At 40.8% G+C, this 18,228-nt stretch overlaps 1 protein-coding gene across 1 annotated transcript in view; it reads left to right on the top strand.

The window, feature by feature from the left end:
• The window catches only part of FOCAD (focadhesin), a 246,965-nt gene that overhangs the window by 106,008 nt on the left and 122,729 nt on the right, over positions 1 to 18,228 (top strand). The window contains exons 11-14 of the mRNA XM_040417224.1: positions 7,467 to 7,727; positions 15,116 to 15,220; positions 15,333 to 15,434; positions 17,533 to 17,663. Coding sequence (XP_040273158.1) covers positions 7,467 to 7,727; positions 15,116 to 15,220; positions 15,333 to 15,434; positions 17,533 to 17,663 — 599 coding nt within the window. The remainder of the gene's footprint in view (positions 1 to 7,466; positions 7,728 to 15,115; positions 15,221 to 15,332; positions 15,435 to 17,532; positions 17,664 to 18,228) is intronic.

Raw genomic sequence — 18,228 nt, 5'->3', positions numbered from 1 at the left:
CCTAAAGGAGAGAGGAACAGAAAATACTTTACTGAGAGAAAAATATCGTGGTTCAGCACCCTGTGGAGATTGCTCCTTCTGCAAATATATGCCCCGAATAAAAAAATGTACGAATTCTGATGACAGGAAAGAATACGAGATCAGACAACTGATCACATGTAAAACACAAGGGGTGATATACATAGCGTCCTGCCCATGCCCTAAACTATATGTGGGTAAAACCACACAGGAATTGAGATGCCGTATCTCAGGCCATTTGAGCTCAATTGAGACTGGCAAGGATACCTGGATCGCGAGACACATTAAATATGTACATGATAATAAAATATCAGTCCTGCGATTTTGGGGTATTGAGAAGTTAAGTCTGGGCCCTAGAGGAGGCAACCTAGACAGGAAGCTCCTACAGTGTGAAGCACGCTGGATCCAAAGGCTTAACACCATGAGTCCAAATGGTTTAAATGAAGGTTTCTCCTTCACAGCGTTCATATGAAGAGTGTAAGGGAGAGGAATCTCCCCAGGCTCTATCGGCTGGGATTATAGTCAAACTGATAATGTTTCTCTCTCTTTTCTAAGAAATCTAAAAATACTACCAGTAAAAAAGTAGCAAAAAAATAGAATGTTGAGAAGAAATAGGGCAACAATATCCAAAATTTCATGATGAATGTAGTATACAACCTATGACGATGATAATAGAGATATCTGAAGAAAGTTCCAATACACACGCTAAAATTTATACGTTTACAGACTTGCGCAATACGATGTGTATATCTAAACATCTGGAGAAAGTTCCAATACACACGTCAAAATTATAACTCCACGCATTTGCACAATATTATCTATATATATAAAAACTCTATAAGTTTTGGCTCATCCGCTGGGTAAACCTTACCTTCTTAAATGGATTCTCCGTATACACGTATCATGCGTTCCTAGTATTTTGAACTGGGATTAATTCTAAGTTCCCAACACATGCGTACTGACTATGTAGATGGGATGAGTGAAATTTCTAAGTTTCAGCGCATGCGCTATAAATCTGCAATCTATAAAGTGGATAAAGTTCTTGCGTCTGCGTACAGGCACAAGTGGAGATCTTGATTCTCCTAAGTTTTAACGCATGCGCCCTTAACATCTCGGAACTTAGAATTATTCTAAGTTCCTGATGCATAAGTTTTAGCGCATGCGGGTATAATAGTCGGAACTCAAAATATTCTACGTTTCTAACGCGTGCGCATAACCAGTCTTTGGATTGGCCTAGAACATTGACTCCGCGATCTGAGATACGGATATGATTGTCGCTAAAAGATGTCTGCTAACGCAAAATGGGAACACTCATAGGCTAGTGATTGTAAAGATCCGCCCTATGGGTATATAGGACTTCTCATAGCAAACACTCGTGTTAGCTGTGGCTCCATTTCCCCTGAAGACGCCGCTTTTGCGGTGAAACATGTCGGGGGAGTTGCTCCTTTAATTTATTTTAAAGATTATGGTAGGGCAATATATTGAGACTCTGCAGACTCTGTGCGCACAAGCTCATATGATAGGGGCAGCATAGATATTGAGTTAGAGGAGTTGGCAGCAATCAACCGGGGAGATAACAAAGTCCTAGGTAGGACAACAATCTCAAGTAGCGAGGAGCATTCCCTTATGGTCGATCTGCTAATAGTGTGTAGTTTAGTTTATAGGAATTTTGGTGCCAAATGACACTGCAGACAATATAAAACAACAATAATCATATAGACTATTACACACTACCTCCAGGTGGATATGACAATAATATCCCCCAGACTCCACTATACCAAGTGATAGTACGCCACACACTTGCACCCCTATCAAAAGTACCCCTCCATATGTATTTTTAAATTTTCTCATTTTTTGTTTTTTGTTTTTGAAAATAAGGAATAAAAGTTATGTTTTAAATAAAAGACCAGAAACAGGAATTTATAGTCTTAGACTATTGAACTATTAAGTGTTGATAACTGGCACATCAATGGACAGGAGGAATCACATGACTTGATCTGATTTTTGAGGTTTCAGGTGGCTAAAAAACTTTACTTCAAATCTGGCTTTTATGCCCCTCTCATATGCCAGAGACTGGAGCTAAGTGTTGAAAATCTGATTACCTGCAGATCTTAGAGACACCTGCTACTTCCTCGATTTGCTAATAGTGTGTAGTTTAGTTTATAGGAATTTTGGTGCCAGATGACACTGCAGACAAGATAAAACAATAAGACATATAGACTATTACACACTACCTCCAGGTGGTTATGACCATAATATCCCCCAGACTCCACTATACCAAGTGATAGTACGCCACACACTTGCACCCCTATCAAAGTACCCCTCCATATGTATTTTAAAATTTTCTCATTTTTGGTTTTTGTTTTTGAAAATAAGGAATAAAAGTTATGTTTTAAATAAAGACCAGAAACAGGAATTTATAGTCTTAGACTATTGAACTATTATTTTGACCTCCTGGTTCCAGTGGGTCATTTTGAAACATATTTAGTTATCAACACTTGTCACAAATTGAGAGGAACAGACTCCTTGAACAGAGATCTTGGTTTATCACTCCTGCAGATCACTAGGCGACTAAGCTGAGATGTCAGCATTGTTCAACGATGTCCCAGTGATTGGAAGAACAGCAATTAACTGGAATAATAGAAAGAGATGCACAGAGGAGAACTTTTGCACTGAGGAGTCGTCTGATTAGAAGAATGACTCATAGTGATTCATTCTGTACTGTAAGTGAAGTTGGATGTCACATCCCTAGTCTAGGGCAGCAAGCAGTGTCCACATAAACCATCAGTAGGTGTTTACACGACATTGGAAGCCAGACATCCAGCTATAGGTGTTCCACTGACCTCACACCACTGCTCTCAAAGGCTATCATAATGCACAGAAGGACAACAATGGAGGCTTGTATAGAGGTCTGTCCTCTTCAGTGATGAGCCCCACTTTTGTCTTAGATGCAAGGATAGCCAGAGATTGATGTAGAGACCATGTGGGCAATGTCATGAAGAGGCCTTTAAAAGGGTATGTCACACTAGTCTTACACCTGGAATTATGGTGTGATGTGGCAAAATGTATGGTAGCCGGACCCCTGTAATCTTAATTTCAGGTACACAAACAGCTTGGTGTTGCATTGATTTAGTAGTGGAACCAGTGGTGCCACCATTGCATCAAAGTGTCCCAGGAGCTGTTTTTCAACAGGACAACACAAGGCCACATATTGCTCATGCTACTGTGAGCAGTCTGTGTGGCCTAAACATGCTACTATGGCCTGCAGTGTCTCCAGACTTTTCTCCCATTGAGCACACTTGGGACCTCATTGGTCGGTAATTGCAAAGGATGCTGCCAGCAGTGGATCTTGGTGATTTGTGTGCCCAACTGCATTCAGTGTGGCAGAACATTCCTCAAACAACCAATAATAAACTCACTGATAGCATGCCAAGGCATGTAAGTGTGTGTATTTCTGGTCGTGGCACTCATACTCAATACGGAATAAATCAACCTGTTTTGAATACTTTGCTTCCATTTTTAATCATGTGAATATCATTAACATGTCTGCCAATCCTGAGATTTCTATAATCCCGGACTTCCTTCTGGTGTTGCAGTTTCAATATTGAGGAGTGTATCTCTGCTTTTTCTGAACGTAAGATAGCCTCCGTGCACAACAATCAATGACGGAAAGCTATGTCTGTATACACACTTAAGCAGAGAATGCTGTCAGTCACTGATAACACCTCCCCTGTGTACAACTAAAGCCAGAAAGAGCAGAGATTTAAATGTATAAAATTTCCCACAAAACTATAGATCAATCTGCTCAGCTCCTCCTGCTCTATAAAATGCTGCCTGCAGTTTACATTGCATTTCCATAATGACAGTTTCCCTTTAAGCAATATCTCATTTTCTGACAGTTTCCCTGTGAAGGAATGAATGTAGACTTTAGAAACCATTTCCTTCAATTCAAGGCATACAGTCAGGTCCATAAATATTGGGACATCGACACAATTCTAACATTTTTGGCTCTATACACCACCACAATGGATTTGAAATGAAACGAACAAGATGTGCTTTAACTGCAGACTGTCAGCTTTAATTTGAGGGTATTTACATCCAAATCAGGTGAACGGTGTAGGAATTACAACACTTTGCATATGTGCCTCCCACTTGTTAAGGCACCAAAAGTAATGGGACAATTGGCTTCTCAGCTGTTCCATAGTCAGGTGTGTGTTATATCCTCATTATCCCAATTACAATGAGCAGATAAAAGGTCCAGAGTTCATTTCAAGTGTGTTATTTGCATTTGGAATCTGTTGTTGTCAACTCTCAAGATGAGATCCAAAGAGCTGTCACTATCAGTGAAGCAAGCCATCATTAGGCTGAAAAAACAAAACAAACCCATCAGAGAGATGGCATAAACATTAGGTGTGGCCAAAACAACTGTTTGGAACATCCTTAAAAAGAAGGGATGCACCGGTGAGCTCAGCAACACCAAAAGACCCGGAAGACCACGGAAAACAACTGTGGTGGATGACCGAGTAATTCTTTCCCTGGTGAAGAAAACACCCTTCACAACAGTTGGCCAGATCAGGAACACTCTCCAGGAGGTAGGTGTATGTGTGTCAAAGTCAACAATCAAGAGAAGACTTCACCAGAGTGAATACAGAGGGTTCACCACAAGATGTAAACCATTGGTGAGCCTGAAAAACAGGAAGGCCAGATTAGAGTTTGGCAAACGACATCTAAAAAAGCCTTCACAGTTCTGGAACAACATCCTATGGACAGATGAGACTAAGATCAACTTGTACCAGAGTGATGGGAAGAGTATGGAGATCGAAAGGAACTGCTCATGATCCTAAGCATACCACCTCATCAGTGAAGCATAGTGGTGGTAGTATTATGTTGTGGGCATGTATGGCTGCCAATGTAGCTGATTCTCTTGTATTTATTGATGATGTGACTGCTGACAAAGGCAGCAGGATGAATTCTGAAGTGTTTCGGCCAACATTATCTGCTCATATTCAGCCAAATGCTTCAGAACTCATTGGACGGCGCTTCAAAGTGCAGATGGACAATGACCCAAAGCATACTGCAAAAGCAACCAAAGAGTTTTTTAAGGGAAAGAATTGGAATGTTATGCAATGGCCAAGTCAATCACCTGACCTGAATCCGATTGAGCATGCATTTCACTTACTGAAGACAAAATTGAAGGGAAAATGCCCCAAAAATAAGCAGAAACTGAAGACCGTTGCAGTAGAGGCCTGGCAGAGCATCACCAGGGAGGAAACCCAGCGTCTGGTGATGTCTATGCGTTCCAGCCTTCAGGCTGTAATTGACTGCAAAGGATTTGCAACCAAGTATTAAAAACTGAAAGTTTGATTTATGATGATTATTCTGTCCCATTACTTTTGGTCCCTTAACAAGTGGGAGGCACATATGCAAACTGTTGTAATTCCTGCACCGTTCACCTGATTTGGATGTAAATAGCCTCAAATTAAAGCTGACAGTCTGCAGTTAAAGCCCATCTTGTTTGTTTCATTTCAAATCCATTGTGGTGGTGTATAGAGCCAAAAATGTTAGAATTGTGTCGATGTCCCAATATTTATGGATCTGGCTGTATGTACATGACAAGAGTTTTATTCCTAGTGTGCTTAGTAGGAATGTTTAACCTGTGAAAGATGATATGTCGGATGGATTGCACAGTAACTGTGATGTTTGCAGAGAAAATAATGCTAAGATGAATTTGCCAAGCCACTGCAGGACTTGATAGATAGCTCCTGTCCATACTGTTAGCTTAGGTTCAGATTCTTTGTTTGAAATGTAATTGTGGAGACATTTGTCTTGATGGTAAGTCACGGAAAAGAATTGACACTTTTGAGAAAAGATGGTCAATGTTTAGGTGCCGTGTCAGCATGCGATGCTGCTGCTCTTCTTAGGTTTAGTGTACACTCATTTTATTGAACAGAAGTATTATTTAAATACAAAGCAATGTTCCAAGCATACAAATACTCACAGTTCGTATTGTATATTAACATTTTAAACATATGCTAATAGTATTGATATTGAACACCGTTGTTACGGTTCATTTTGAAATTCTATTCTGTACTAACATATACTTATATACCATATAAACAGGAAAATAGGAAGAAGAAAAGCTCTTCTTAGGTTTAATATATGGAGTTTTAAAGGTCTACTGCCTCTGATATCAATGCAAAGTCACTTCCAGTAACCACTGTGATCAGGTCACATAATGGAAAGCGAGTTTTTCCCTCTCTGTCAAAGATTTAGAATTTTGGTGACTAAGATTAACAGCATGCTGTTTGTGCTTAAAAGAGTACTACCAGAAGAGATACATGAAAGGGCAGAACTGTACATGATATATCTTTATATCTCTACCTTTTACACGGGAAGATGAATTGCTGGAACAAGTGCTGATCAGTAATATTGGCGTCTATGGACAACGGATGCAGTTGTATGCCTATACAGTAGCATATGTTTGGGGTCTCTGACACACACTGCAAGCATCCTATGAATACACCCTACTTTTTACATTCTATGGCCATGTTCAGCCTTCTTTATAGATACATTGTATGGAACCAAACATTCATATTCAATAATGGAAGCTGTTTAGATATTTTTGGACATTTATTTGGATGGTGATCTAACCTAAAATTCCTAACATTTAGGGTACATTCCTATGGCGGAGTTTGGTTTGTGCCATGGGTTTTAGCTTCAAATGCTGCTGACCCACTCGCTTCTTAGCTCCATTGAATGTATCTAAACCACAAGTGGGAACCCCGTCCATGTCCAGAAGGGACATGTTTCTTCTTGAAGTGGTTACGACTTTAAACTGAATTGAAGACAATGGGAGGCAGACACCATGTGGCCAACACTGGAATTGTGGTGTGTAGTCCACAATAAAATCTCTGCAGCACAAACCTCTGCATGAATTTCTACTTATGATTCTGTCAGGATTTAGGCTCAGATTCCACATCCCAATCCTGGCAGAATTTGCTGCAAGTGAATGGGGCATTTTATATCCAGTTCTCCGGCAGCGGACTAATGATTGCACTGCGGATGTTAAAATCCACAGCATGTTCATTATTTGTGTGCGATCAGCAGGGAAAGCTGTGGGTTAGCCCCACTGAATGACATTGAGGCTCGTCCATATGTGGACCTGCTGTGACATCTGTGGCAGCCTTGGAGCTCTCATGTAGAACCTTTTGAGAAGTTCACTTCAGATATGTCATAGACAATTCCTGAGTGTGTGAACACAACCTAAAGCTCAAGCTCAGTCAGAAAATATTGTAGTAGTGCAGCATATCAGCTATTAAGTCATTTTCCTAGAAGGTTAATCTTGGAGCACTGCTGTGTCATATATCGTCTGCTGAAACCTATGACCTGGAAGCAGTGTAAAATCCATTTGATAAACACTGATTGCCTTTTTCTTTTCTACCCTTTAGCTGTATGTGGTGCTGCCTCTTCCCCTGGCTTCCTGGCACTGCACAGTGACCTCTACCCTGAAGATCTTAAACATGCTTAGAGATGATATGACCGCGGCCTGCAGCTGGCTGGCTTCTCTGTCTTCAGTGCTTCCCTTCACCAGCTCTGTGCCCACACATGTGTCGCTGCTGCTGGGATATCTACTTATCCATGAAACGGGAGAAAATTTGAGAAGCGTTCTGAAAGTCATCAGTGAAGTTGCCAAAACGGATTCTTCTCAGGTGGTCAATGCATTTACTTCATAGGGGTATATATGATTGTTTGGATCCAGAAGGATATGTAGGATATAACGTTCTGTAATGTTGACTAGTAAATATCTGAAGCAAATCACAGAGCTTCTAAAAACCTGCAAGTATATACTTTTATACGATAGATTGGATGGATAAGATATGTACCGTAAGATATGGTTGATATATAAGATTGATAGACCTATTACATAGATTACATATATAATCTAAATAGATTAGAGAGACAGATTATATTAGATGGTTTGATTACATAGATTAGATAGGCAGATTAGATATATAAATTAGATTAGATTGACAGATTAGATAGATATATCGATAGACAGATTATATTAGATAGATGGATTAATTACATAGACAGATTATATTAGATGGATTAATTACATAGACAGATTATATTAGATGGATTAATTACATAGACAGATTATATTAGATAGATGGATTAATTACATAGATAGACAGATTATATTAGATAGATGGATTAATTACATAGATAGACAGATTATATTAGATAGATGGATTAATTAGATAGGCAGATTCCACACTGGCAAGGTGGGGCAGGTTTACTAATCAAAATGTTCCAGAATTCTGATTTACTCTGCCCCCTAAAAAATGGCCAACTTAGTTTGATTGACATCCTCCTAGCTTATAGATGTCATTAGTTGCTCAACTGAAATCTCATGCCAGGGGATGTGAATCCAGCTGACAAGGGTGGGTTCACAACGGTAACTCCACCAATGCCCCCAATGACTCCGTGCTTCACAATTACATAAAGAGAGGTTATTTTTCAAAGTTCTATATCTCTGAGATGGGAGTGCTGTGAGTTTCACTGGAAACATGTTTAATGGGACCAGCAGCGCCATGTCATTAGTTGGACATGACTAAAGATGCAGACAGGTTCCCCTTAAACCCCCAACTGCTCTGTACTTCAACGTAGAAAAAAGTATATGAAATGTATGTTTAATTAACATTTTCTCAAAAGTGAAAGGAAAATGCCACTCTTGAATGACATTTTACATGATTCCACATCTATGTAAGGACAGGATATTTCAGGGACAAGTCTGCTCTCCTATTAGAGTAGCACAGGCAACACTGCACCTCATGGCTGATAGGAGCAAGGAGAGAATACAGCGAACTCCATAGGAGATCCCTCCACCTCATTGGTGACGCTGCAGCCTACCACTCACCTCTCCTTATGACAATGTGTCCTCTGTATGCTTTCAGGCCTAGTATTAACCATACAGCTCAGAGGGGCAGATTTACCCATTCTAATAGTACGACTAGAGCTAAGTGCTAGATTTATCACAGTGGCTGATGCTGGATGAGAAACCTGGAGCATCTTTATACTGTTGAGTCTAACTTGACACCATCTATTTGTTGTCAGTGCCACATTTTAGGCCAAACCCTTTCCTGTGAGGCCATGGCCCCTTTTCATTAAGCCACTCCTTTTTTGTCCAACAAGATGTAAAGAAGTGTCTTAAAATGATTACTAAATGTGGTACAACACATACAGCATAGTTTTTTGGCTCACATTGTGGGTATTTTTAGCAGTAAATCTGACCCAACATTTTTGTGACATTGGATTTAATAAGAGAGCCGCCCTGTCCCCTCTTAAATGCTGTCCTTGCATTTTGATATAAATTGGAATTTCAAAATAAGTTTTCCCAATCGCTGTTTGCTGTATTTGAATTCATAGATAACTACAGGTGACTTGAAGGGGTTGTGCAGCAATATATATTGATGCCCTACCCTCAGAATGGGTCATCAATATCAGATCCGGGTGTCTGCCGATCAGCTGTTTGAAGAGGAGGCAGCTCTCCATGCGAGCGCCATGCGCTCTTCATTACACTACACGTCGTTTCCTCGGGAGCGGTGTCTTCCGAGACGTTGGGCAGTGTAACGAACAGGATGGGTCATGAATATTTATTGCTGCACAACCCCTTTAAGGTGCTGTTACATGCCCACCAAGGGCAGGTGAGTGCGGGCATTAAATGCTGCTGACAATATTCAAACAGCATGTGGACGAACGATTGCACTAAAGATCATCCGATCATTGCATTTAAGCGAGTGCCAGAGAACATGCGATATTGAGAATCGTGCTTATTTACTGGCAGGTAATCTCCCCGTGAAAAGGACTCTTACTTATATGTTATGTTTTGCATGATGATTTTAGTTATCCTTGCAAGTTCTTTTTGCAACAGCTACTGAAAGAGACAAATTACACAACCTGGAGAAACTTAAAATTTAATAAAAATGCTGTCACTCCCAATCCACATGAGAAGAAAAACGTGATATGCGTCTACTAGGTTTACTACTTTTGCGCAGTAAAACCCCTTTTTTTTCTAAAAAGAAGAAAATCTTTTTGCATCCCAAGACCCATAACTTTAAAAAAAAAAATTCTACAGATCTGTGTGAGGGCTTGATTTTTGCGGGACGACTTGTAGTTTTCATTAGTATCATCTTGGGGTACAAAACACTTTTCGATCGTTTTTTATTACGTATTTTTTATTTACAACTTTTACGGTATGGGATAATTTACATGATATTTGTGTAGTACGGGTCATTACGGATGTGGGGAGATTTTATTTTTGCAATTTTTTTCAGTTGAAAAGTGTTTTTGCAATGGAAAAAAGCATATTTTTTAGTTGGAGTTTTTATTTAATGTTTTAACTTATTTAACCATTTTATAGTTCCACAAAGGTACTATAACAGGCGATCTTTTGATTGCTTCTCAAGTACAGTGCACTATTCCTATGCCTTCATGCATTATCACATACATACGTGATAATATGTTAGGGCTTGTACGGAGCCGGCTGATACGGTGAACCCGCTCCATATGCGGCAGGTGCCAGCTGTATAATACAGCAGGCACCTGGTTGCAATGACGGAGAACGGCAATCACGCTGAACACCGTCATATTATCCCTCGGATGCCATGATCAACAGCAATCGTGGCATCTATTGTGAATTGGGACTGAGTGCATTTTGATCTGTCTTCAAGGAACCTGTCAACACAAAAATGCAAATTAATCTGCAGGTAGCATGTTAAAAGTTATTTTTTCTGATATTTTTTAACTGGTGACCTTTTCTCTAGATAGGTCATCAGCATCTGAACGATGGGGGTCTGACATTCGGGACCCCGCTGATCTGCCGTTTGAGAAGGCCCCAGTGTTCACCTTAGCGCCGAGCCCTTCCCGGAGCGTTGCCTAGGCCATGTGACGTCACATTTATCTGTCATATGGCCTAGGCACTGAGCTGCTATACCAAGCATAGCCTTTGTACAATGTATGGCGCTGTGCTTGGTGAGCTGAGAGAAGGCCGTGGCGCTATTGCAGGAGTTCTGAGTGTTAAACCCCCACTGATCACTTATCCAGAGGATAGATCATCAGTTAAAAAAGCTTGGAAAAACCCTTTAAAGAGCTGGAGGAGCTGAGCAGATTGATATATAGTTTTGTGGGAAAGATTCTGTATAACTTGTATTTTATTCATTTAAATTCCTACTTATTCCGAGCTTTGAAGTCCAGGAGGCGGTCCTATCAGTGATTGACAGCCTTCCCACTATGACTGTGTATACAGAGATGGCTGTCAGTCACTGATAGGACCTCCTCCTGGACTTCAAAGCCCAGGAACTTAAATTAGTAAATTATAAGTTCTACTGACTCTTTACCTATAAAACTTTATCAATCTGCTCAGCTCCTTCTGCCTGCTGCCTGTAGCTCACACACTACAGGTTGTGAAAGTTGTTGGTTTAGTGGACTTTCCTTTGCTCATTTAGCACCCCTGAAAAATATGATGTGCAGCCATATTATCTGGTTACCAAAGATAATGAAAGAGGACTTCCGTGTAATGTGAAGAACACGCATGAAAGTCTGTATGCTTCTCATGGTCTATTTGTACCTAGCAAACATAAACGTTACAATCCCTGCCACCCGCTCTGTCTTCCAGAATGCGGGTCCCTCTGTTGTTAGAATGTGACATTATCAGTGTGTGACCGTATTCATATTAGTGTGAACTGTTTCTCTGGGACAGCGGCACAAAGCAATGGACAGTGGCAAATTACATGCAATTAAACTATGGAGAAGAGAATGCGAGGATATAGCACGCATTCACGATATTAATTAGACAGATGACCCAGCCACTGAATATTTAGGAAGGAGATGGGATGTAAAATGCCCCTAGTTGCTTAGCAACGTGCTTCCCCATCTCCTGAGCGGTCCACTTGTGTCTGGAACTAATGACTCGTCCTGTGCACTTATCCAGCTGTTAGATAATTCAGGGCTTGCAAGTGTCTGCTGTTTACCCTTTCTCTGCCATGCGTCCCCCTGGTTGGCAGACAGCTCTATGTTTTTTAGGCTGGGCTCATATCACATTTTTGTCTTATGTTTAACGTATATAAAAAATGTATACGTTAAGTGGATGCCTCCGACAGATGCCATACAGTAGCATCTGTCACTATAGGGTTCCTTAGTAAAGAAAACTATTCATTAACGTATACTATTTTTGCTGGACTCGGCATGATGGAAAAGCATAGTGTAGTATGCTTTTGCATCCTTTTTTCGCAACATAGATGTTAAACATAGGGCAAAAACCTAACGTGGACCCAGCCTTACATGTTAGTCTCTTAATAAACAGTGCGGTTTCCATGCTTGGAGCAGCATTGTTTTAAAAAGATAAGATGGAAGAACTCCCAGACCTTGTGCCCATCAGACATAAATTATTTGCGTTAATTGTCAGCTCCAGCTATCTAATAGAAAACCGATATAGAGTATCACAGATGCCGTCTGTATTGAAGGGAGACAAAAACATGAAAATGTTCAGCAAAAGGTCTTTATTTCATCTCAGACAGAAAAAGATTAAAAACACAATTTCTTACGCGTTTCCGGTGAGAACACCCTTAGTCATAGCGTAGTATATAAAAGAAATAACTTGTTTTAATGCATGAAGATACTAGGCATGCTGGGAACAAGTTTATGAGAAAAACTAGAATGGACTGCTAGATGAGGTGCTAGAAATACTGCTATAAGGCTACTTTCACACTAGCGTTGTTTTAATCCGGCGTTCAATTCCGACACCGGAACTGCCCGCCGGATACGGAAAAACATGTGGAAACGGATTACATTTGAATCCTGATCAGGATTTTGATCACAATGGAAAAAATGCATTGGAAAAAACGGATCCGCCATTTATGGACTTTAACTTTTTTTCACATTTTTTGGGTTTAACATGCAAAAGCCGGATCCGGTTTGACGGAACACACAGCGCCGGATCCGGCGTTAATGCAAGTCAATGGGAAAAAGACCGGATCCGGCGTTCAGTCAAAGTGTTCAGGATTTTTGGCCGGAGGTAAAAATACAACATGCTACGTTTTTCTGAAAAGCCTGATCAGTCAAAAAGACTGAACTGAAGACATCCTGATGCATCCTGAACGGATTGCTCTCCATTCAGAATGCATGGGGATAAAACTGATCAGTTCTTTTCTGGATTTGAGCCCCTAGGACGGAACTCAGCGCCGGAAAAGAAAAACGCTAGTGTGAAAGTACCCTAACAATAAAGACCTACTGAAACCATAATAAACGTGTGAAAGATGTGTATATATAATGAATGAATAAAAATCTAAAATAAATAAGCTAAGGGTACTTTCACACTAGCGGCAGGACGGATCCGACAGGCTGTTCACCCTGTCGGATCTGTCCCGCCGCTATTTCGCCGCCGGACTGCCGCTCCGCTTATAGTCAATGGGGATGGGGGCGGAGCTCCGGCGCAGCACAGCGAGAGGCCGCCGGACTAAAAGTACTGCATGTCCAACTTTTTAGTCCGGCGGCCTCTCACCGCGCACTGCCGTGCTGCATCGGAGATTCGTCCTGCCGCTAGTGTGAAAGTACCCTAAATCATTTTTGAAATTCATTCCATTTGGGTAGCAGCTTTCCATGGTTAATATCCAGTAGGCCTCGCCATTGAGAAGAGACCTTCACTAATCTCCTTTAAGTTTGGGTTGATTAACCTTCTCAATTGCTTTCACTTGTAACATACATATGTGTTTCTCTGTGGGGGGCATTCACAAAATGCAATGCTGCACCCGAAAATGTTCATGTTCTGGAATTTTAATACTGTTCACATGTTCAGCTTTTCAGATTACGAGTGGTGCATCCTATGTATTGTGTTCTGCTCTAAATGTAGCTCAAATAGATGCCACATCTGTAAATATGCCAAACATATGTGTCCACTGCAAGCAATTCTAAACATACTTTGACCTCTTTTATGAATTGCAACACCACATGTAATATATATGTAATTGAATGTAGTGAGGGTATTAGTACATTAGATCAGTGTTTCCCAACCAGCGTGCCTCCAGCTGTTGCAAAACTACAACTCCCAGCATGTCCGGACAGCTTTTGGCTGTGCAGGCATGCTGGGAGTTGTAGTTTTGCAACACCTGGAGGCACACTGGTTGGGAAACACTGCATTAGATAACAAGTGGCATTGCATAATGAAATGTGCCACAAAGTTTAAAAAACAGGTAGCAATCACCAGGCTTACAATTAAGCCACTTCAATACTGGCACTGGGTCGTGTGTGGCGTTCATGTGCTGTCTATCCTGCTAGGTAAATTTCACGAGACAAGCCATTGTAAGGGCACTTTCAGATGAGCATGTCCTGTGTGGAAATACTGATTTATAATGCGGTGTGTCTCTGCCTGACCTTACTTCTATAGAATTATACTGACAGCATTACATCACTAGGATTCTGTAGATGCAAGGTCAGGCAGAGACACACAGCATTATAAATCAGTATAATGCCGAGCGCTCCTGACGGGAAATCGTGCTCACACACTGAGCGTGATTTCCACACAGGACACGCTCACCTGAAAGAGGTCTAAAATCTTCAGGACTTCTGCTTCCTTTGGAGGCTATCTATTCTGTTTTGTCCAATCAGAGTGGACGACCTACGAGCAATGCATTAGACAGTGCCTACAGAGGACAGGGGTGGGCTCCACCTTTCTGTCCCTTTGGCAGCCTATTAGCATATCTGGTCCTAAATAAGTGCAGGGGCCATAGTCTGACTGTGTGGGGGACTAGAAAAATAAACTTTACGTCACTGGATTTGGGAGGAAGGCTGCAGGTATGTAGTTAAAACAAGCACTAATTGAGCTTTGATAGTACTTGTGGTACTTTGGGTCCTGTTTGGTCCTTTGTCTTAGATTATATAGCTAGTTTTGTAGTTCCTTGCACAGTAGATGGCTGTGGGGAAATCTATAAAGGAGCAGCATCTTGAATAAAACTGCCTCTGCATTTTACATTTGTTTTTAATCATGATTTTATTATTCACAACCAAAATAAGAATTTAAATGAGATTTTCTGTTTTTTAGGTCCCCTACTTGGTTTCAGTGTTGATGTTCAGACTTGGTCATACCCAGGATCCTGAACTGGCCCATGAAATTCTGTATACACTGCCTGCCTTGGGTACACATAAGGTGATTTTTTTTTTCCTTTCTGTTGTCTGGTCTTAAAAAAAAATGAAGCAAAGTGTAAGTAATGTTTAAGCACTAGCTGTTCTTTATAACGCTCTCCTTCTCAAAATAATAGGTGTGCGTGCCACAGATCTTGCGGGCTTTGCAGATGATAGGCAGTACATCAAAGCTTCAACCCATCACGCTGCGTTTGATGACTTCCTTGTGGGAGAAGCAGGTAGAGTTATATATTGTTCTTCATCAACCAAGCAGAAAAGTTCTATATAGTCTGATTTCATTTGTCGTTTTAGTTAAATCAATGTAAAAATTACAGTATTATAATCCTTTTTTTTTTTTTTTAATATATATATATATATATATATATATAGATAGATAGTAACATGGATACATTTTTAAAATTCACCAAATAAAAAAAAAAAAAAAATCTTAATATAAAAACTTGATTTGAACAATAGGTCATTTTCTGATGACACATTTCCTTTAATTCACTCATCCTTCTTTCCTCTCTGGCTGCTGTAAATGTCTGTCCAAACAAAGGATAAAGTTAATGGCTGTGGACACCTTCAGGGATTTTTATTTTTTATGATTGATTTGTACTCATTTTTCATTTTTTCAGAATCATTTTATTTCTGGGATACAGGGGTTAAAAATCTGTCTGTTTGCAAGCTGTCACTTTCTTTTTTCTTTTAATCCCATTATCTGATGACTTATGTCTAGCTCTTCTGATCTCCTGACTTCATAGACACTCATTTTAGCTCAATTCTTATCAAACTGAGAAGAATATGGCTTAAATCAGGGATGCCAACCTGCGGCTCTCCAGCTGTTGCAAAACTACAGCTCTTAGCATGCCCGGATAGCCTACAGCAGGGCATGATGGAAGTTGTAGTTTTACAACAGCTGGAGGGCCGCAGGTTGAGCATCCCTGGTTTAAATAAATGTTTGAGGTCAGATCAGAAATAAGAAGAGATGCACATTAGGCACCAGATGACGGGATTCACAGAAAAGAGGAAGTGACAGATTGTTAAAGGGAGTCTGTCACCACAATTTGCCCTTATAGACTACTTACATAGCACTATAGCATAACTATAGATCAGTCAAATGGTACTTTTGTCTTTTTGTTTGGATGTTCACCAGGGGCAAAAATCTGAGTTTTATTCATATGTAAATGAGGGCTCGCAAAGTGCCCAGGGGTGGCGTTCGGGCTGTAAGTGCCCAGGCCACTCTTCCTTCTTCTCACATAACCCCTCCCCAGCCTGTTGCTTGGCCCGCCCGGTAAGCCTCTTACGTCATCCAGTGTACTGGCCGATATCTCGCCGGCGCATGCGTACTGTGATGACCATTGTGGGCAGCAGCATCATTCCATGCAGTGCGCATGCGCGGGCGGGATATCGGCCAGTACACTGGATGACGTAAGAGGCTTACAGGGCGGGCCAAGCAACAGGCTGGGGAGGGGTTATGTGAGAAGAAGGAAGAGCGGCCTGGGCACTTACAGCCCAAACGTCGCCCCTGGGCACTTGCGAGACCTCATTTACATATGAATAAAACTCTGCTTTTGCCCCTGGTGAACATCCAAACAAAAAGACAAAGGTACCATTTGACTGATTTATAGTTATGCTACAGTGCTATGTAAGTGGTCTATAAGGGCAAATTGTGGTGACATTAGCGTTTTTTGCGGGTCTGTCACGGATCTGCAAAAACGCTTCCGTTACAATATTACAACCGCATGCATTCGTCATGAACGGATCTGCTTGTATTATGTCTTCTATAGCCATGACCGTTTTCTATTGTCAGCGAAAACGGATCCGTCCCCATTGCCTTACATTGTGTGCCAGGACGGATCCGTTTGTCTCTGCTTCGTCAGGCGGACAGCAAAACTCTGCAGGCAGTGTTTCGGTGTCCGCCTCCAAAGCGGAATGGAGACTGAACAGCAAACTGATGCATTCTGAGCGATCCTTTTCCATTCAGAATGCATTAGGGCAAAACTGATTCGTTTTGGACCGCTTGTGAGAGCCCTGAACGGATCACACAAACGGAAAGCCAAAACACAAATGTGAAAGTAGCCTTAGAAGTATGTCAGTCACTGATAAGACGCTCACACGACTCCTTAGCTCAGAATAAGTAGACAGATAAATAAATATAGGTTTTACTAAATAATTTCCCACAGAACTTTAAAGCTCCTCCTGCTCTATAATATGATGCCTTCAGTTTGCACCATATTTGTATCATGACAGGTTAAAAGGTGGACTGCCTTTGTCTTTAATACTTCCTTTCAGTAGCGGAACCTGTTATGTTTGTTTTACCGTTCTCCGTTGCAGGATCGAGTCTATCCAGAACTTCAGAAACTGATTGCCAAGGCTGATTCTCAAAGCTTATCAATTGGGAAGGAGACACAGTGGGAAAAAACTGTTGCTAAAGCAGCAACTATCAGAGACATCTGCAAGCAAAGGTAACTTTAAAGAGTAGCCCTATTTTTAAACAATTTTGCATTAATTAAAAAAAAATATTGCATAAATAAAAAACTTTGTGATACAATTGTAACATGCTTTAACATGACACTTAACGGAGCTGTCCGAGATCATTAACAAACTCTAACAACCCTTACAATGTCTTAATAATAAAAAAACATTATATACTCGCCTGTAATGCCATTCACAGTGCAAGTCATAGTAGTCGGTGACTTGTACAGCGATGTGCTTGGTTTTGCCAATTCACTGTTGGCACCCCATGTTCTTAAATTTCAAAAAGAAATACATCATTTGTTTGTGCTGCGTTTGTACTGGTTTGTGCCGCAAAAATGAACGTTTGCGTAACTTTGGTTTCCGAGATATTGCACGCTTGATTTGATGAAACCCCGCCCACTTTCAACCCCATGTTCTTAAATGTCAAAAAGAAATACACCATTCGTTTGTGCTGCAAAAATGAACGTTTGTGCCGCTTTGGTTTCCGAGATATTGCACGCTTGATTTGATGAAATCCCTTTCAACCCCATGTTCCACTGGTAAGGGCACGGG

The sequence above is a fragment of the Bufo bufo genome, chromosome 2, assembly GCF_905171765.1.
Source record: "Bufo bufo chromosome 2, aBufBuf1.1, whole genome shotgun sequence".
NCBI classification, from domain to species: Eukaryota; Metazoa; Chordata; class Amphibia; order Anura; family Bufonidae; genus Bufo; species Bufo bufo.
Note: the sequence above shows the minus strand (reverse complement) of the source record. Positions and strands in the feature narration are given on the sequence as shown.